The 22,243-nt window shown below is 40.9% G+C and overlaps 1 protein-coding gene across 2 annotated transcripts in view; it reads right to left on the bottom strand.

The window, feature by feature from the left end:
- PDK3 (pyruvate dehydrogenase kinase 3) overlaps positions 1-22,243 on the bottom strand; it is a 75,282-nt gene that overhangs the window by 20,506 nt on the left and 32,533 nt on the right. For both annotated transcript variants that reach the window (XM_026480173.4, XM_026480174.4), the window contains exons 6-8: positions 9,280-9,357; positions 1,785-1,861; positions 378-479 (exon numbers count right to left, since the gene is read on the bottom strand). In XM_026480173.4, coding sequence (XP_026335958.1) covers positions 378-479; positions 1,785-1,861; positions 9,280-9,357 — 257 coding nt within the window. The remainder of the gene's footprint in view (positions 1-377; positions 480-1,784; positions 1,862-9,279; positions 9,358-22,243) is intronic.

Here is a 22,243-nt window from a genome sequence, read left to right as displayed (position 1 = left end):
AATGTACAAAATGGCTTTTTTAAAAAGTCAATCTATACTTAGTCCGAGGCAAGAAGTTCATTAAAGTACATACCAGGAAACTCTAAAATGTACAAGGGCTTTGAACCCCCAGGGAAATATGGTTCCACTGTGAATAACCTAAAACAAAGGAGGCAAGGAAGGGCACTAGGATCTAACAGATCCTTGGGCCCAGGTCTTGCTCAGCTCCCTGAAAAATGGGGTTCTGATAAGCTTAAATAAGGTAATAAGCTCAAGATCCGACGTGGTACATACAAATAAGACATCCATGGTCCATTTTCTTCTCTTCCCTCGGATTCCTCAGGGTCTGGGTACTATTAAATTAACTGATAAAATATATGTGCAAATAAAGTAGTTACCTTAATGGACAAGTCTTCTTTACCCAGAGTAACAAGGGTTTTAACAGACGGGTAGGCTTCTTTTTTGTCTTCATAGAGTTCAACTGTCGCTCTCATTGAGTTCTGAAATAATAAGGCTTTTTTTGTAGCATACCGCTGACTCACAAACCACAATTTAAAAAAAGAAACTAGCACAGGATTACTTATTACACAATAATGCTTTTGTGGAGCAAGTATTAGCTGGATTTATACACCTTTTTTTTTTTCTCTAAAGAACTTAGCTAAATGTGTGTTTGGATCAAGGAAAAATTGCCCGATGCTTTATTTTGATTTCATCTAGTTTTATTTCCATCTATCATACTAAGTATTTTTTTCTTTCTTTTCTCTTTTTGTTTTTGCCTTAGGGTATTTAAGTTATTCAACTCTTAACCAAGAGAAATGTTTTTATCACATGTAACGAGGCTGCAGAGGCTCATTGATGCACTTTAAATCCTACTTATCCGTCTGCATTTACAGAGCACCTTTCCTCTAAAGAAGGCGGAAAACCTGAGACTATTCATGCTTCCCACAAAAATTAATCATTTGGCTGAAAAAACAAAAAAAACGTAGAAGCAATGTCAGTTAAAAAGAAATTCTGAAAAAGCCACAGCTGTTGAAGAGAAAGTTCACAATTGAATGCCCATCTCAACCTTAAAGTGTTACCTCAGTAACATTATAATTTTGGGAAGCAAATCAGCATAACTGATTTTTCAGGTGTTCAATTTAGCATTTTACACATCGGAAGAAATGAAATTTTAGCTTAAACACCTTGTGCCTATAATACTGCTCTTATAAATGCCATGAGCTACTGATTGACAAAAGCAACAGCTAAGCTGTAGAGAGTCTAAAGAGGTTTTGTTCTTTTTTGGGGAGGGGTCCTCTTTTTGGTCCAGCCCCTCCCTATGTTCCCCTCTGCTCCCATCAGATCTTCTGAATGGACTCGAATACGTAAAGGGGTTACGGGATCTCTCAGTACTAAAACAACTGCCGATGCACTAACGTGCTTACTGTTCAGAAACATAAATATGCAAAAACATGTATTTATTTTGATCTGGCTACTATCAATAAAGCCTTTGCCAGGTTTGGAAACTAAAAAGCATCTCTAATCTCATAACTGAAGAAAAAACAGTATGGATTTTTACATAAAATCACTAAAGTACAATTAAGCTTCAAAATCAATATGTACTAATATTCATGAAAACTATACCATACACAGCAATTTTTCATCCCACAGTGTACAAATTATAAAACCCACAGGGTATCAGAAATAGAATTTTTAAAATGGTTATGCAAAACCTTTTTCTTATGCTAATCTAATGAATCCATTATGCCCTGAATCAAAGTAATTTAAAATGAAGACTTCTTTCCGTGTTTTTAAATTCCACTTACCTTGAACAACTCAAATAGCATGTGAAACAGGTGTGAGGGCACATAAACTACCTGAATAGGTTTGTCTGGAGCTTTGGCTGAAAACAGACACAAAAACCATCAATGAATAAGGGCCAAAACTATAAGAAAGTCAAGAATGTTGCTGGCATTCTATTTTCCAAGTACATAAAAAAGAACTCTACATGAAAGGCTAATTTAGGTTTCCACCTCTAAAGGCAGGGCTGAGCAGAAGCATATGCTTGGAAGTCCAACAAACCTGGGGAGAAATCTGGCTCCTTCACTTACCAGCCATGTGACCTTGGGCACGTTACTCAATCTCTCTGAACCTTAGTTGAGCAAACTTGGAATATTACCACGTATGTCATAATATTCTGAGCATTATATAAGTCATCTAAATAAAGTTCAGTGTTTTTCAAATTCGGGGATACCAGCCCCAGTGATGACCCAGGTGGTCATCATGAGGAATGTGAAGCCACAGAGGAAAAGGGGTGCATCTTCTTGGCAGACTAGACTAAGGAGCAATGTCAACGTCTGTTCAATTTCAACAAACAAGACATATTATAGAGTAGAATTTAAGGTTCACATAACTTTCCTACTAGTAGCTAGCAGACAACCCCCACACACAACCCCCCCTCCAAAGACCCATAGTCTTTCCTCCTTGCATCGGGGATCTCTGGAGGAAAATACGAGAAACACTGAATCCATGTCAAGCACCAAGAACAGCGTGGGCTACAGAATAGATGGTGGAAAATTTGGTCCTTCCTCCTCATGACCCAAAATCACTTAAAAGACTAAAACTACGTGAACATTCCAAGTAGAACATAGACATAGTCACCCACGTTATAATTTCAACCTAACTACTTCCTCTAATAAAGTAAGTAAACAGGGATATAAAGTACAGCAAACATTTGTTAGGTTCTTAGCAGTCGATGAAAAGCTTACGCATGCATTATCCAAGTGACTCTTCATGACGCTACAGTGTGGCTCACAGGGAAGGTGGCATTATTATGGGCGAGGACACAGCTGTGCAAAGGCTACGTGACTTGCCTACTGAAACAGAAGAGGTCTGAAATTGGACAACTGAACCAAGAGCTTCTGACTCTGAATCCTGAACTCCTTGATGATCAGTTACTTTTGAAATTATTCAGTAAAATAAATAAAGAAATTTTTAAAAAAAGAAGAAAAGTAAAAGTCATTCTACCATTTCCCATCTCATCCCCCAGTCTGCACCCAGAGGTAGCCACTTGCTACTATTTCTGCTTTAGTCTTTTGGTTGATAATATTTCCATTCTGGTCTGTAATGCTAATGAACTCTTCTGTACTTTGTCTCTAGGTTCTTTTTTTAAAAGCTGAAAATTGAGGGGCACCCGGGTGGCTCAGTCGGTGAAGCATCTGCCTTCGGCTCAGGTCCTGATCTCAGGGTCCTGGGATGGAGCCCCACATCGGACTCTGCATTCAGTGGGCAATCTGCTTGTCCCTCCGCCCCTCCCCCCCAACTCATGCTCTCTCTCTCAAATAAATAAAGTCTTTTTTTAAAAAAAGCTGAAAATTGACAGTGTTGGGAACATCATAACTAGGTAAATATGGATCACTGCGGAGTGGCCGTGACAGTGTAGTTGAACAACATTCCTTCCCTGCGATTCCAGTGACATGTTTCATGGGTCACATGAAGAAGAATGTTCTCAGCTTTAAGGTGAAATGGATTCTCTTAATCCTCCACCAACTCCTCCAAAATCATGCTACCCTTTTTTAGGTTACTGACTATTTAGACTGTGTCCTTCTTACACAGTTTTGTTTGTTTCCTGGAGCTTCTAACCACCCTTCCTATAAGGAAACATGCTTTCCTTACCATATCACTAAGATCTTCCAGCTTCCTATTCGAGTGCGTGGTATCCATTTCATTCTTCAAAATTTTTCAAATTATAATTGATGGCCTTCCAAACATGCCGCATAGCTATCACCCTCAAACTGTTTTTGATTGAAGTTCTAGTATGTTCTTCACTATTTCTTATGCCCATATTATATATGCCATCAAGTCAGTTAAATAGCCTACCTCAGAAAGGTGCCCTTGGGAAATACATTTCTCAATCCTTACACCTCTGACTCCCTTGAAGGTTTGGCTTCGTACAAAATTCTGCATTCAAAATCATTTTCTCTCAGAATTTAGAAAGGGGGGGGTAGTCTCCTGGCCATGACAGTGCAGCTGGTAAGTTTAATGCTAGCCAGGTTTTCCTCACGCTGCTGGGTGTCACCTGAGGTCTAATACACCTTGGTAGTAATATTCTTGTTGAAGAATGAGGAACTGGATGAATCATTTGAGGGAGCCAGTCCCCCTGGAGCCCTCAACTAAACGAGAAGGCTGACTTGGAGCCCTGCATATGTGGTCAAGACTTCTCAAGTGACTTTAGGATATGCAGACAGTAAGCTGGCTTCTGACCAGAGGGTGCCCCAAATTCTCAAAGAAGAGGGCTTTTACTTTGGGCTAACAACAGGTACGTGAACAGCCCCACTTTTTCCAAGGTTATTCTTGAAGAAAGTACTCTGATTTTAATTTCTACCCAGGAAAAATGCTTGTGACTGACTGTATGCAGAGGACAGCCTGAGCCCAGTGCTCCCCATCACCCCTCTGTGCTCTCCCTTAGACCAGCTTTCAACTGACCCATACACCCTTTGGCTTCCCTTTCCAGTACTTTGCACCTACTGGCTCTGCTCCCGGGGTCCCTCCGTCTTTGCTGTAGCCTCTCCTTTGTGGCTTCTTCTGCTCCATCTGTAATGAGCAGACTTCCATCGGTCTACCCTCTGGCAGGAGGTGGGACCCGTGGTCCACTGATGACTGCTCTTGGTTTCTTCGCTGTGTTTGTTTGTACTCCTTTATTGTCATTTTAATGGATCCCCAGGAACAAGCTGAACACCCAGGCTATCTTGTACCAAAAGGCATGATAAATTATATAAACAGCCTTCTGAATTCAACCTCTTCACTCCAAATCTTCTTCCAAATCTAATCTTTGATATTTTTTTTCTTTTCAGTTGAACCAACATTCTCTAGGAATCATCTGTAGGCTTGCTCAATTACTTGTACTTTTATTTTCTTTGGGAACATTATAGGTTAGATATCTTTCTTTCCTTTTAAAACCGAGCCCAATGCTTTTGTCCATGACTCTTAACCTAATCCTGGGTCCAATGGCTTTTATGTAGTGGACCCTTAATAGATATTTATTAACTTTCTAAAATAGAACACAAGTGCAATATGAATTTTCCATCTAAGGGTACATTTTTAAAAGTAAATGAAAAAAATGGCCCAGGTTTTTCGTGCTCAAGACTCAAGAAATAATTGAGTCTATATGTTATAGAGTCATTGCTCTAAAAACCATTAATTGAAACAACACTTAATAAATACCAACAGAACTCCACATGGGATACAAAGAATTTCATTTTCAGATAATTCTCCTGTAAGAATGAAAAAACTAGAGGCTAAGCAGAAAAGAAATGCATTTAAGAGAAAAGGTAGCTGGGCACTTAGAGGTGATTAATCAAGCCCCAAAGTCAATGGATAAGGCTATTAGAAACAGTACACAGCATGATTCAAAATCATACTGGGATTAAGTCCTGATTCTGGCATTTAATAGACACAGTAATAGGTATTTAGAACATCTGGGCCTCAGTGTTCCATCCCTGAAATGGGCACAGTACATATCTCACTGGGTTAATACAAGGATTAAGTGGGATAATAGTGATAAACTAGTTTGCAAAGGGCCCACCACAATGTAAGTAGTCAATAAATGCTGGCTAGTATCATTACTAAAAAATAAACTTTATGGTGTTAACAGGGCTACCAGCAATGGCTTTTCAACTGTTGTACAGAACTCCTTGACTGAAAATACCGACAAAAGTATCCAATATAGGGAAACTAGAAATCAAAGATCCCAGGGTAGATACACACCTTTCTGTGAACCCTCTTTTTAAAAAAATATTTTATTTATTTGAGAGAGAGAGAGAGTGAGAGAAGGAGCAAGAGAATGCAAGCAGGGGCAAGAGCAGAGGGAGAGAGACAAGCAGACTCCTCACTGAGCACAGAGCTGGACACAGGGCTTGATCCCACGACCCTGAGATCATGACCTGAGCCAAAATCCAGTGTCAGCCACTTAACCGACTGAGCCACCCCAGCATCACTATGAACCTCTTCTAACAAAGTATATATAGTATGACTTGAAGTTGTCTTTTTAAAATTTTTTTTAAAGATTTTATTTATTCATTTGACAGAGAGAGAGAGAGCGTGCATGACCAAGGGGAGCGGCAGGCAGAGGGAGAAGGAGAAGCAGGCTCTCCACTGAGCAGGGAGCCTTTTGCAGCGCTTGATCCCAGGACGCCAGAATGATGACCTGGGCTGAAGGCAGATGCTTAACTGACTGAGCCACCCATGACTTGAAGTTGTCATGTTGCCCACCAAACCCAAAGGCATGAACGAACCTCTTGACAGGAAAGACTAATCTAGAAGTGGTGAAGAAATCCACGTAGTAATCATAGTAAGTCTTATCCTTCCCAAGCCATCCCTGACTTCCAGTAGCCATCCTTTTAAAAATACCTATTTCGTGTCTGGAGCTGTATTTAAGGCCCTAGAAACAGTATCCTTTTATCACCACACTAGGTGATCTAGAGTGTCTAGAGACAAGGAAGTTGTTCCTTGTGTGCCCTCCCACCGCCTGGCTAGCTACAAAGCTCACATCGTTCCTCTGAGCCATGCTGCCTCACCGCAAGGATCCAAAACAGGTAAGAAAAGAGGTTTCTTTGCTTCATGTTCTGGCAAGTGATTTCTCAGGAGAATCAGAGAGCTAAAACGAGAACAAGTGTGACAAAATGGATGCTTTTCTCTGGAGAAACCAATGTGGGTTGCCACCGAGGGCAAGTCGGAAAAATCTGAAACCTGATAGAAGATAAACAAACATCTGTTATTTTTAATGCTCCTGTGAAGCGTTATCAAATGGATAATAAAGTTTATTCTAGCTGGCTCCCAATATCCAGAATTCTAGTGATGACTGTTAAATACTCACGTATGTTCTCCATAGTCCTATTCCCTACTTTCTCAGGGGTCTACAATGTGAAAGAAGAAAAACCCAAAGATTCAGAACGAAAGATGATATGTCAAAAGAATGGAATGAGTCTCAGGAAGCCACGCAGGTTTTTTCGGGTTAGTGGCAGTATCATTGTTCTCAAGTGCAGAGCAGAGGGCAGCACTATTACTCACTACTGTTCAAGGCACCCGTCGGGTAATGAAAGCAATGTGAAAGAAGCAGCGTAGCTAGTTCACACGGGCTCTGAAAATGAATCCGTAGGAATCTAGATCTGATGGATTTTCTTCCAGGAAAACGGAGATAGGCGACATGCTGTGGCAAACATCCACTCTCTACAAAGTGGCATCTACTTAAGGTGTTCAAGACCAACCCCTGAACTGCATCTCTACCTCGGAACTTGTTAGAGCTGAAGCACAGCCCTTAGCCATGTCCACAAAGAGCTTTGACATTCAGAAATCATAAAAGAGAAATCATAAACACATTACCCAAAGCAACAGGAAACTAGAGGCTGCCTATAACCCGCAGCACTCATTTAACTTAGCGATGGGTAGAGGGACTTCAAAAATCATGCATGAGACAGTGCCAAAAATAGTCGTTCATCTCCTCTCCTGGGGAGGTCCGCTGCCCGGTGTGGCGGCTTCACTGAGAAGAAATGTGTGACACAGCTGGCTCCTGGGAATCAGCAGGAGCAGGCTAGCTGCTGTGGCCTTTAGAGTGAGTCAGGCTGCCATTCATTCAAAAGAGCGACTGGTAATACCTGCGAATTTAAGTTCCGTGTTGGACAAAGAGAAACGTGCATGGTGAAGTCAGGCCTCGCCTAGCTGGTGTGAAGAGAGAATACCGAGACGCTGCGACTCAGGACCACTCCAGCAAAGTCCAGGCAGTGTACTGATCCAAAATACGGGCACAACTCTTCTCAGAGAACCCAACAGACTTGGAAAGCAGCTTTGATTCCATACCTTCCAGTAGAATGTAGGGGCGACTGTCCTACAACAACGGTCTAACGTCTTTTCACATGTTGATCTCATTATAAGCAAAATACATTTTTGGCATATTTTTGAGAGGGAATTTGATTTATCTTTAATTGTAAAAGCCCACACCCTATGTAAGATTCAGTCATTCCACTTCTAGGGACCCTACCTACAGAAATGCTTCCACGTGTTCAAAATGTTCCCACCCTCCAGACATAGACACACCCTTCACTGTTCATTATAAAGAACATGGGAAAATTAGAAATTCTAAAAGTCTGCTCAATGTCAAATGACTAAATAATGGCAATCTACACCGTGAATAATCTCTAAATGACATAAATACATGCAAAGATCTTCAAGGAGAAGTGAAGAACACCAGTTATAAAACATGTATAGTTTCAACCCCATTTACATAAAAAAACAAAGCTCTGTACGGTCCCGAGAGAGTGAGGGGACTTTCACTTCTTACTCTACATTCTGTATTGTTTGTATTTTCCCAACGAGCATGTTACTCTTGTAACTTACAAATAAATAAAGGTAACATGCAAATAAATATAGAATTATATGACTAAGATAACAATCAGCTATAACCCCATAACCCAGAAAGCTGTTTGTATTTTGGTGCTATCAATCCTTCAAAATATTTTCCATTGAACTTGCACCACTACAAACTTCTATAGCCTGTATTTTAAAAACTCACCTGTTTCCATACATTCAATACTCTTTTAAAGCATTATTTTGAATGGCTGCTTAGTATTCTATCTTATGGACGTACCACAATTTATTTAAATAATCTTCTATTGTGGAAAACTTGGGTTGTTTTCTAATTTTTTCTGTTTTAGAAAACCATACATCTGTGTACACCTTTATTTTCTCATAATAAATTTTCTGAAGTTTAATTTACCAGACCAAAGAATATGACCATTACTGAATTTTAATTTACTGGGCCAAGAGAAAGGACATTGCTAGCATTTTTTGAGAAAGGCTGTACTAATTTAAACTTATACCAGAAATGTGTGAGTGTTGTCAAGAGAGTATTTTTCTGGGCACCAATTCAAAGCATTACAACATAATAATCACTGCCATTTTGAAAGACAAAAATGGCACTTCTCCATTCTTGTTTGTACTTCTCTGATGAGTCTAGTTAAACACGTTTCCATATGTTTACTAACTGCTTGGCATTTATTTTGAGACCTGCCTACTCATATGTTTGTGCACTTTCTACCTTGATGACTTCTGTTCCAAGATCTCTGAGTTCAAATAGATTACATCCTCCTGTACAAAAACTCCTTACAACAATATACCTAGGTGACCAAAGAGATTGAAAGGCTTTAAAAAGAAATGAAAAATGAAAAAGCAGCATATTTGGAGGGATCTCAATGAAATACAGCTCAGGCATCATCAGATTTTTAGTCAACTTCCTTGTACGTAAGGTTAAAACGATGTTTTCTTTACCATTGAATTCTTCAACTTCCAGCTCCGGAGCTACCAGGTAATACTGCTCACACAGCATCTTGGCAGTTTCATAGGCATCTGCAAAGAAATAAAAAAGTTTAGGGGCGCCTGGGTGGCGCAGTGGTTAAGCGTCTGCCTTCGGCTCAGGGCGTGATCCCGCCGTTCTGGGATCGAGCCCCACGTCAGGCTCCTCCGCTGGAAGCCTGCTTCTTCCTCTCCCACTCCCCCTGCTTGTGTTCCCTCTCTCGCTGGCTGTCTCTCTCTCTCTGTCAAATAAATAAATAAATAAAATCTTAAAAAATAAAAAAAAATAAAAATAAAAGAAGACTTTAAAAAAAAGTTTAGCTTTAGACACAAGCAGACAGATAGATAAAATAAACAAAAACAGGACAGTTACGAACCTGATGGATTCAGAATTAATTATTGCTTTTTAAAAGCTAGTCTTTTTTTGGCTATAATCGAATTATTATGACTGAACCAAAATTTCTCCTCCTGTAAAGTTTTAATGACCACAATGATATCAAAATACTGCACTAATGACAATATGGCCAGTTCTATACTAAGCGTACATTTGTTTAGCTTTTAAATATTCCTAAAAGGCATTTTCCATGAAAATCTATAAAGTCAAGACTGTACTTTTTGAACACCATGCAACCTGACTAAATTGCAGCAAAAGGTATTTGTTGTTACAATATTACTGTCTATATTCCCTATGCTGTACATCTCTGTGACTTAATTATTTTTTAACTGGAAAGTTCTATCTCTTAATCCCCTTCACCAATTTCACCCCTCCCCCACTAGCCCCTCTGGCAACCACCAGTTTGTTCCCTGTGTTTATGAGTCTGTTTGCTTTGTTTTTTAGATTTCATATGTAAGTGAAATCATACGGTATTTGTCTTTCTCTGTCTGACTTATCTCACTTAGCATAATACCCTCTAGGACCATTCATGTTGCCGTGAATGGCAAGACTTCATTCTTTTTTTATGGCTGAGTAATATTCCACTGTATGTATATACCGCTCCTTTATCCATTCATCTATCGATGGACACTTGGGTTGCTTCCATACTGTGACTATTGTAAATAATGCTGCAATAAATGTGGGGTGCATATATCTTTGAATCAGTGTCTTTGTTTTCCTTGGGTAAATACTCAGAAGTGGAATTATTGGATCATATGGTACTTCTATTTTTAGTTTCTTGAGAACCCTCCATACTATTTTCCATAGTAGCTGGACCAAATACACTCCCCCAAAGAGTTTCTCCACATCTGCACCAACACTTGTTATTTCTTGTCATTCTGATACTAGCCATTCTGACTGCTGTGAGGTGGTATTTTTTTGTGGGTATGATTTGCATGGTGACAGAATGGTGACTACACTTATTATGGTGAACACTGAGTAATGACTAGAACTGTTGAATTACTATGTTGTACACCTGAAAGTAACATAGTATGTCAACTATACTTCAATAATAAAAAAAAAATTTTAATTAAAAACCATATGACATTCTAGAAAAGGCAAAACCATAGAGACAATAAAACGATCAGTGGTTTCCAGGGGTTCAAGGGGAGGTAGGAGGGGCAGGGATGAATAGGTAGGGCACAGGGCATTTTTAGGGCAGTGAAACTACTCTGTAGGATACTACAATGGTAGATACATGTCCTTATGCACTTGTTAAAGCCAGGAGAACTACACAACACAAAGAGTGAGCCTTAATATAATCTAGAGACTTTAGTTAATAATAATATATCAATGTTGGGGTGCCTGGGTAGCATAGTTGGTTAAGTGGCCAACTCTTGGTTTCAGCTCAGGTCGTGATCTCAGGGTTGTGAGATCGAGCCCTGAGTCGAACTCTGCACTCAGCAGGGAGTCTGCTTCAGATTCTCTCTCCCTCTCCCTCTGCCTCTCCCACATGTGCTCTCTCTTTAAAATAAATAAATAAATCTTTTAAAAAATGGTAACATAGCAGTGTTGGTTCATCAACTGAAATAAAAAGAATTTTAAAATACTTTTTAAAAATAATAATGCCAAAAGATTTAAGATTAGCCAATTATTTGTAATGAAATATCAGTAAGTATTTGCTGAATGAATGGGTTTCCACGAGCCACACACTCTAAGTTATTAGGGACACTACCATAGCTTAAATAATGTTCTTTAAGTTAGCTAAAGGTAATAGATTCGGCCTAATATTTATCAAAGTCTGAGGAGCAACAGTTTGCTTTTGAAAGGAAAAAAAGACATAGGGTAAGAAGATCAGGGCTATTAAAGAAATAGCTGGAAGAGAATTCAGGCAGTTACAACCCAAAAGACGGGAAACATTCAGAAAGCAAAGTCCATTGTTATAGACTGCACCGGTGCCTTTTCTCTTGAACTGTAAGCAATCTGGGCTCAGGGCTCGTGCCTCACACTGGATTTGTAACTCGTATAGAACTTAGTATATACCTATTAGATGGCCAATACATATTCCTTCCTTGGATAAATGTTAAACCTCTTGATAACTTATTTTTAAACCAGCCTTGCTGAGATCGAATTCTCATATACCATACAAGTCACCCGTTTAAAGTGTACACACAATTCAGTGGTTCTTAGCGCCGGTGCACACACATGCGTCCATCACCACCATCAACCTCACACCGTCGTCACCAGGGAAAGAGACTCCGTGACCGCTGGCCATTGTTTCCCCCCACCCAGCCCTCGGCAACCACGGGTCTACTGTGTCTCTCTAGATTTGCTATTCTGGACATTTTACGTAAGTGGAATCACACGATACGTGGCCTTCTGTGTCTGGCTTCTTTCACTTAGCAGAATGTCTTCAAGGGTCATCCGCGTCACAACGTGGGTCAGCGCTTCATTCCTCCTTACAGCTGAATAGTATTACACTGCACACACACACACACACATTTTGTTTATCCATTCACCTGGTGAGGGACATTTGGATTGTTTCCACTTTGTGGCTATTATGAATAATGCTGCTATGAACATTCATGTCCAAATTTTTTTGGTGAACATATGTTTTCATTTCCCTTGGATATATACCTAGGAGAGGAAAACTGCTTGATCATAAGGTATCACAATGTTTAAACATTTGAGGAACGGCCAGAATCGTCTCCAAAGTGAGATTTTTTTTTTTAAGTTCCACCTTCAGAGTTTCTGAAGATCAGATATTCAGATTACCTTAAAATGCTTCCTAGGTGCGTTTGCAATGTTCTCAACTGGACACCAGCTCTTTGGAGACAGGCTTGTAGTTTTTTTAAATCCCCTACAGCAATACTGTGCATACGGTAGACACTTAAGATTCAAGAGGAATGGAAAAAAGGGGGGGGGAGTAACCCCTACAGAATTTAAATGTTCGAATTTGACACTGTCAACCTAAAATAATATAAAGATAAGATTCAGGTATGTTCAGACTGGAAGTTTTGGTTCATTTACCTCATATTGCTGCCAAATTAAAATTTTACATCATATTTGACCTCAGAGTAAAAATTCCGATTATTTTATTAGACTTTTAAAATTAAACCACTGTAAAGAATCACAGACAGAGACATTAGAATAACTATGACAAGATGAAACAACGAGGGGTAGACAAAGGACATGTTATTAAGAGGAAAAAAATATTTTTTAAAACAGAGTTGATCAGTGTGAAAACAGACATTAAAGTAGGATTGATTTTAAACTCTAATAAAAGAAAAGGAAAATTTAGAATTATACTAAACTTACAAGTTTTTCCTTAGAGTAGAAGAAACCTCATCAAATATGTGCAAAGTAGTCTTGTAAAGAGACGAGAAATCAAGACTCACTCTGCTCTGGCGACACCACTAAACAATGTTACATCTCCACCTAGTGACACGAAAGCAGAGCCGACTGAGAACCTGCAAGGCCACTTGCCTTCAACCAACAAACACTGAAATCTGAAAATGACGCTTCGTTAACCACATACAAAGCCGACACACCTCCACAAAACAACTCCCCCAAGTATATAACACCTTTAAAGACGTTTAAACATCATTCTTCCATTCACTATAAAAGGAGAAGGACCCAGTCCTGCTAAAAGTGCTGGTCCCTCATGGCATTAGCCTGGCCGGGCACATGAGATCATAAGAGCATTATACAGAAAAAGTATTACAAAAATATAACTTGTGCAAGATGACAGAGTCCAGAAAGAAGCAGGCAACTTGAAACGCGGAGACCCAGAATGGTTCCTAAAACCACACGTAAGAATTTTTAAACCATACTCCTAATTATAGTGTATCGGTGCTGTCATTAAAAACTGCATTACGGGGGCACCTGGCTGGCTCAGCCAATAGAGCACTGGCTGGCTGGAGCCAATGTTGGAGCATTGTTAAATAGAGCAATCCTCCTACCCATGAGAAAGTTTTCAAGGTGCAGTTATACTGATGACAGATGTTCTTTTTGGTCAGACTGCGAACTAAGGCCTAGAGTGTTTTCCAAACCTGGCTATATGTAGAATTCATTAACAAGTTTAAAAAAAAATGGACAGATTATAAAATGAATCCCTGGAGATTATGATGCAGTAGGTCTGTATTGAGGCCTAGGAATCCGTATTTTAAAAAACTAAGGGGCACCTGGGTGGCTCTGTCAGTTAAGCATCCACCTCTTGGTTTTGGCTCAGGTTGCGATCTCAGGGCTGTGAGATTGAGCCCTGCATTCCATGCTCAGTGCAGAGTCTGCTTAAGATTCTCTCTCTCCCTCTCTCCCTCTGCCCTTCCCCCTGCTTGCACATTCTCTCTCTCTAAAATAAATAAATATGGGGGGCCTGGGTGGCTCAGCCGGTTAAGCATCTGCCTTCGGCTCAGGTCATGATCCCAGGGTCCTGGGATGGAGTCCCGCATCGGGCTCCCTGCTTGGCGGGAGGCCTGCTTCTCCCTCTCCCACTCCCCCTGGTTGTGTTCCCTCTCTCGCTGTGTCTCTCTCTGTCAAATAAATAAATAAAATCTTTAAAAATTTTTTTAAAAATAAAATGAATAAATAAATCTTTAAAAAAAAACTTAGTAAGTAATTCTGAAGAGAAGCTAGATTTGGGGCCCACTTGCCTAGAAAGCTAAGGCTAGGTCATGCTAATTCTGTCACTGTCTCTCCCAGGACATGAATGGTCATGGGGTACTGGGGTGTATGACAGCACATATGTACTCAAACAAAACAATCTGTTTAAGTTAAATAACATAAACATGAAAAAGTTTTAAAACAACATAACCAAAATCCAACTACTGGCTTATTAGTTCATTTCCTTTATTCTAGAGTAAAATGCAAGTTCTACTTATAATAAGCATTCTAATAACACTTCTAGTTTTTAATTAGAAGCCAAAATTTTAAAATATGATAATTTACCTAATTATTTTTGCCTGCAATATATTTGGGCCAGCATTTACCACCAATCTTTAAAAGCAAGTATCAGGAAATGACTTTTATTGTCACTGAATATAAATGCTATTATTTTAAAAATCTGTTTTCAAGGAAAATAATGATCATAAAGTAACAAAATGGTGGGTATGGCACATATATACCTCCTCAGGCTACTCAAACTATAAACACACAAGACTAAATATATTTTATTTAAGGGTAGGGTGAAGGTTCACACAGCAAGTAGCCCAAAAAATTAAACTTAGCCAGGAAGTACGGGTTTTTTGGGAAGATTTATTTTTTATTTCTTTCCCCAAGAGACAGAGAGAGCACGAGGTGGGGAGGGGCAGAGGGAGAGGGAAAGAATCTCAAGCAGATTCCTTGCTGAGCGTGGAGCCCAATGCAGGGCTTCATCCCAGGACACTGAGATCAAGACATGAGCCAAAATCAAAAGTCAGATGCTCAATTGACTGAGCCACCCAGGCACCCCAGGAATTAGTTATAAAAAAAAAAGCATACAGGAATGTTTAATAGATTATGGAAAATTTTTTATTAGACTTTTTTATCAGAAGATTTTCCTATTCAAAATTCACCACAGAATTCTGCTATCAAATATTAGCCCCTATTGTGAAGACACATAGTCATTTGTTTACAAATATATATACTTTAAAGATTTATTTATGTATTTGTCAGAGAGGGAGGGGGGAGAGCGAGCGAGCATGAACAGGGGGAGCGGCGGGCAGAGGGAGAAGCAGGTTCCCCGCTGAGAAAGGAGTCCGATGCAGGACTCGATCCCAGGACCTGGGGTCATGACCTGAGCCGAAGGCAGACACTTCACCAACTGAGCCACCCAGGCATCCCAAGTTTAGAAATCTCTTACAAGAGGCTAGACAAGGATAAATCTGAGTGAGTGCTAAAAAAAAACAAATATGAAGGTGCCAAGGTCCCTAACTTGGGTCTAACAGGATATAAAAAACTGTCAAGCTCAAGTTTAAAAAGCCACTGCCAGAAGAGGTAACATAAGTGACCATAAAGCATTACAAAGTCAGAGATATGCTGCTTTAGAAACCCTTTTAAGCTACAGTGCAATTCTAGTAAGGTATGTTTATCACACTTCTACCCAGAACCCATCTTGAGTGGGAACCAGAGTTTTTTTAAGCACTGGACTTTCTCCTACTCTCCAAACCACAGCCAACTAGACAAGTGGGGGCAGAACATCTAATGTAGGGCAACCAGTCTACAGGTTGACCAGAATCCTAAAACCTGTGGTCATGGGCAAAAAGATGGGCTAAGCCAACTAAATTCATCTGTTGAGAATTTAGAATGGAGACACTCAGGCAGGGCAGAAGACAAAAAGGACACACTGAGAGTATTTCTGATCTAGAGGGCCTGGAATGCCCACCACTGCCCTCAGTGAGCTGCCCTAAACAAGTCAGTTAGCCTACAGACAAGAGAAAGATGGAGGGGCCATGACTTGGCAACCCCAGTTGCAAGGATATACATAGAAAACAACCTTGTTTTCTGTTTCCCAGTTCCAATGTCTATAGCTCCAACTGTGATGTGCTTCCTGCCTTTGGATTACCATGGAACCTACTAGTTTCTTTCAATAAGTCTGTTTCTTGTGCTAACACAAGTGGATCTCTGTACCTTGCAGCCTGAAGAGCCCTAAGTAAGAGCGCAAGACATTATTTCTGAACCAGAATAATGACATGCTCTCAGGATGCCATTTGTATGCCGTTATGAGAAGCAATAAGAGCATGGAGGAATAACACAGGCAAGCCAACATCACTGTGAGAGCTGACTTCTGTACCATGCATTTAAAAATTTCCACCTTTAAAATGATCTTACCACAGGATTTTCCATTTTATTTCCTGGTTTCTTACTAAGACAGGAGAGAAAAGGGTCACAATGTTAGGTACCTCCCAGAGGATACTAAGAACAGCTTTCCAACACTAATTCTAGCATTCGCTACCATGAGTCTATAATTTGCAGATGTGTAAAGGTAGATATTAATGTGCTAAGGAAGCAGCAAGGAGGCATGCTTCAGTGTTCTGCACATTTAATTAGTGTTATGCACGATGCACCCCACTTTTACACATTTATACAATTGTCTAGTCAAAAATAAAAATATTGTCCCTACCCTTCTACAAAAAGTGTTCTGTAGTCTGTTTCAAGAGATCTAAGTATGGCATCATTGTTCATTCATGAAGGCTCCATAAGGCTGTAAGACACACACATGCACATACACAGCCACGTGGGTGGGCACGGAGGGCGTGTGGGCTGGAGATGTGACCGTGCTTAACTCACGCAGGAGCTTCACAGCTGCGAAAAGCAATAGTAGAGCTGTCAGTGAAACCCAGAACCCCTACTCCCTCCACATCAAGCTTCCGAAAACAATATGAAAGGAAAACAACATCTGAGATAGAGCTACACCAAGTAAAGTAACTGAGAAATCGAGTAGAACGTGAGAAGATAAAAAAACAATGAAAAAATACCAACTACTCAAAAAGAGGAAGGAAACAGTAAGACTTCGCCAAGGGTCAAAAGACACTGACACACCTTTCTTCCTCTTCTTGACAGCACTCAGGGGTACTGGGAATAACTGTGAGGCGTGGGCCCTATGAGACTTTCTGATCATTGCTCCTGGGGCATCTGGGGGTAGAGACTCAAGTGCCTTTTTGCTAGAAGACACGGAAGAATTTGCAGGCCTTTTGACCGTTGGTGCTCTTCACTTCGTTCATTCTCTCAGTCTTACCTTGAGCCAGAAAGAGCATCTGCTCAGGTATCATGACACTCAGAGAATTAAGAGTGGGCCCAGAAGCAATCAAACAGAGAGCTGACTGTTAAAATGTGCTTTAGTCTGCAAGGAGAAGAGACTTTCCAGTTTCCGGCTAGGTTGCCCAGCTCATTTTGCTATGGTAGGAAAGGGACCTGATTTAAGGCCAATACTCCATTGAGGAATAAAGATTATACACACGCAGCTGGAAAATCCATTCGAATACAGAGATTACGAGTATAGCAGATGAGATACAGGAAGGACTCCAACTATAATGATACAAAGAACGGAAAAGAGGCTACACCGTCAGGTGCTAAATTCATCCGGGAAGGTTGTGTTGATGCACATTAGTGCTGGAGAAGGGGAAACAGACAAATACTATGGATTTTGTAAAGATAAGGATTACTCACATTATTTGCTGTTGCATACTCATCTGTCAATGTGGTATGCACTCAAATGTATAAAACAACATTCTCACTGAGTTACGAAAACAGGTATTTTTATTCTCTTTTCTTTTTCCCCACATTTTCTAAACTTTCTTCAATGAGCACTTTTTAGTATTTTGGTACCATGGTATTAGTCCTCTCAACTGACCCAACTGGGGCCAGGAGTTGGATAACTGACAAAAATGCTGGATAAAGTAGGAAGCCCTGAAGTATGACTATTATTGTTAATACTAACTTCAAAATGCACATTTAAAGATATAATTATCCTCTGCCAAACTTTTCAGATATGACCAAAGTCTCTTCCTTCAATATGGATCGGCTTGGGGTTCTAGGTCATCTTTCTGAGATAAACAATGCTACATATATCTGTGAATTCCAATCCCTATTCCTTTAAAGAGTAATAAACTTAAAGATATTTGTGAAGCAACATGTGCTCAGGTTCCTTCTGAGATTTTTACTCAGTGCTGCCCCGTAACCTAAGAGTTACCTGTTCACTGTCATTCCTTACATTTTTAAGAGACTCTATCAAGTCTTTCCAAAGCATTCAACTTGATTTTAATGGAGATAAGTCTCTTTTCTGTACTCGCATTTCTTCAGTTTACATAATACTGAAATAAATTATAGAGTCACAACAGGTGGAAAACTTATACCACCGGTTTGAGGACAAGTGGCCCTGAGTAAGCATCCACTTCACCAGGTGGAAGAAGCACAAGAGCATTCTAGAAAGTATGCACGAGCATACTGAGTATGCCCCGGGTAATAGTAGGCACGATCTGTGAAGGGACTGAAGGGCGGCAGGAGACTTGATTGTGTGAACACAGCTCGATGTGTTTATGCACTTTCCGAAACTGAAACCACCGTTTGCTGCTCAATTCCTTACCGGAAGAGGCTGTCAAAAAACGAACAACCTGGTTTGAAAGACGCGGTGGGGAACAGAGAGCACATGAGCCCTTCCTCTTTACCACATGAGCGTAGGGCAGGAGTGTGTGTACAAGCGTGGGTGTTGCGGGAAGTGACAATCTGAGTGGCCGAAGAGCAGAGGGGGTGATTGTCACAGGCCCCAGCATTGCCAGGAATCCAGGCTCTACGCTAGTGGCTGGAATGATTACATGAGGACACAGCTGAAGCTTTATTCATAGTACAACAGTCGTGCCCCTGGGTAAAAAGTAGAAAAGCGCTGGAGAAAGTGGAGTCAGAGCTGTGAGTAAGCACAGGAGGAGGGAGCGGAGGAAGGAGACGATGTGGCCCATGGTCAGACCCTGACTCCGAAGGGCAAAGAAATCAGGAGGCTATGAGGTAGACCGCAAGCATAAACTTCCCACTTGCTTTCACATATCAATTGAACTGCTTTGCACATCACCTTCAGCTAGTTTTCACTACAAAACTGCTGTCCCTAGGAGTGATGCAGAAGTGGTAAGAGCAATTCTGGCTCTTGAGAAATTTACGGCGCGGTCAGAGAGACCAACGGGAAGTACAAGTTTCACCACGACCGGAAGTACAGAACAGGGGCGGGAAGAGCAGCGCAGACAGGAAGTGCCGCAAAAGGGCAGCTTCTTTGCACCTGAAGAGTCAAGTGCAGCAGGCTCCTCCTCATCTTCTCCTCTGACCTGACTTACTGACTCACGACCTGACTTCCTGACCCACATTAGCGCCACTTCTTCTCTCTGTGCCAGGGAAGTGCTACCAGGTGCCTAGAACTCTCTTACTTATCTAGTTGCACCAATTCATGGTTTAAATCTCTCTGAAAAGGAATGAAGGACTGTGAAGAAACAATGAGGTGATAAACACGAGTCTGTTTTTACAATGTGATTATGAGTAATTGCAAGCATATGCAAAGATACAGAGTGCAGTATAAGGACTCCTCACATACCCATTACCAACCTCAACAGTTTTCAACACGTGCCCAGTCCTTTCTGTTGTGTGTCACTGTGAGGCAAAACCCACATGTCATTCTCTATCATGGGTAACATTTCAAAAACAGCTTTCTAGAAGCTAGGACTCCTTTAAAAAACATAATCACAATACCAGTATCACATCTTAAAAATGAACAATATTTCTTGAATGTCAAATATCCAATTGTCTTATAAATGTCCTGAATGACTTTTAAAAATATTTCATAGTTTACGCCAGAAACAAAAGTAAAGGCACCAATCTATTATACAATCAGTGGCTTAAATAAGAAGCCAAATGACTTATACGGTGCCCAAGGACCACTGCTAGTAAACTTGCCTGCAGTCCTTCCTGGGCACGATCCCTGCTTCAGGAGCTCTCTCTATATTAACTCATTTAACCCTATGATAAAGATGACTAACCAAAAGCACCATTTTATAGGTGAAGAAACTGAGGCCCAAAGAAGTTAACATAACATGTTCAAGGTTTCCCAGATAATCCAAATGTCCATCAGCTGACAAATCAACAAAATGCAGTATATCCATACAACGGAACATTACTCAGCAGTGAGGAATGAAGTGCTGACCCACAGTGTGACGCGGATGACCCTTGAAGACATTCTGCTAAGTGAAAGAAGCCAGACACAGAAGGCCACGTATCGTGTGATTCCACTTACGTAAAATGTCCAGAATAGCAAATCTAGAGAGACACAGTAGACCCGTGGTTGCCGAGGGCTGGGTGGGGGGAAACGATGGCCAGCAGTCATGGAGTCTCTTTCCCTGGTGACCACGGTGTGAGGTTGATGGTGGTGATGGACGCATGGCTGTGCACCGGCGCTAAGAACCACTGAATTGTGTGTACACTTTAAACGGGTGACTTGTATGGTATATGAGAATTTGATCTCAATAAGGCTGTTTTTAAAAAAGTAAATTATCAAAAGGTTTAACATTTATCAAACCAAAGAATATTTATTGACTGTCTTAAAGGCACATACATTCTATATGAGTTATAAAACAAATGTAAAACATAAAAGCTGACCTCAAATTGCTTATAGTTCAAAAGAAAAGGCATATATGCAGTGCATAATAATGTCCTTTTACTTTCTGAATTTGTGCCTTTTTCTCTAAGGGCAGTCAACTACCTGAACCAGGATTTCTGATTCATAAAAGCTATTGGGCTAGGGTCTGACGAACACACACTAGGACAAGACTGATCCTGTTCCCCTTCCACCCTGGGGCCTGCAGAGGTCATGATCAACCACAGGGTTACCTTGCAAGCGAGCAACCTATGGGATTCTTAAGGCGCTAAGGCCGGGCCTATTCACCTTAAAATCGAAATAATTTGAGTAGATGTATCCTACCTAAACCGAGGCCAGAACAGCTCAACGATCCTTGGGTGAGCTGAGGCCATCATGCCTGGGTCCTTCTCCCTGGGTTTAGCAATGCTCCGAGTAAACAAATAGTACAGGTTTTCCCTACTGATAGCCGCTGAAGGTCTGGTCTGTTCCCCCACTGGGGAGGCTGCACCTATTAGGCCACCTCCCTTGGCTCTCTAAGCTCAAACAGCAAAGGTCACTCTGCTTGAGGTGGGCTTGAGAGCTTCACCAAGAAGACAAGGCCCTCGTTTGCTTCCTACTGAGCTACACAGTTCAGAAAAAGTAAGAGTAGGGGCGCCTGGGTGGCACAGCGGTTAAGCGTCTGCCTTCGGCTCAGGGCGTGATCCCGGCGTTATGGGATCGAGCCCCACGTCAGGCTCCTCCGCTATGAGCCTGCTTCTTCCTCTCCCACTCCCCCTGCTTGTGTTCCCTCTCTCGCTGGCTGTCTCTATCTCTGTCGAATAAATAAATAAAATCTTTAAAAAAAAAAAAAAAAGAAAAGAAAAAGTAAGAGTAACTCTGTGATGAAAACTGGGAGAGCTGTGGTCATGAAAACTTGTGTGTGTTTAGAGGAGAGAGAGGAGGGCCACAGTAGGAGATCCAATCTTGGGAAGGGATAGTTTGGGGATCTGAGGCTGCACAGAGTAACCATAGCACTTTGAAAAAAAAAAAAAAACCTGAAAAGGTCCAAGCACCTGGTGGGTCACTTACAACCAGGAAGGCTTTCCGGAGGTGACACTCACCTTAAATGAATAATGAGGAAACCGCTGTTCAAATTCAGAGTGCCTGGGTACCAGGGACGTATGGCTGTGGGGCTCTGTTCTACCCTAAGGCTACTAGTAGAACAGTGTCCATCTAGCCCGATGGCCAGTGAACCCGTGAAGCTCACATGCCACATAGATTCCCAAATCTGGGGTGCACACCAGAAAGATGCTGGAATTTTACAACATGTGAATTTAGCCAAACTTTAGAATGTGGATTTACATTTTCTGGAAGTTTCAGATAATGGGAGCAATCAAAACTTAGAATGTTCCTTAAGCTAACAACCATTTACTGTTTAAGACAAAACTGGTCAATGAGGTAGAAACTCCCATTTCAAACACTGCTAATTATGCATCTTT

The sequence above is a fragment of the Ursus arctos genome, chromosome X, assembly GCF_023065955.2.
Source record: "Ursus arctos isolate Adak ecotype North America chromosome X, UrsArc2.0, whole genome shotgun sequence".
Taxonomy (NCBI): Eukaryota; Metazoa; Chordata; class Mammalia; order Carnivora; family Ursidae; genus Ursus; species Ursus arctos.
Note: the sequence above shows the minus strand (reverse complement) of the source record. Positions and strands in the feature narration are given on the sequence as shown.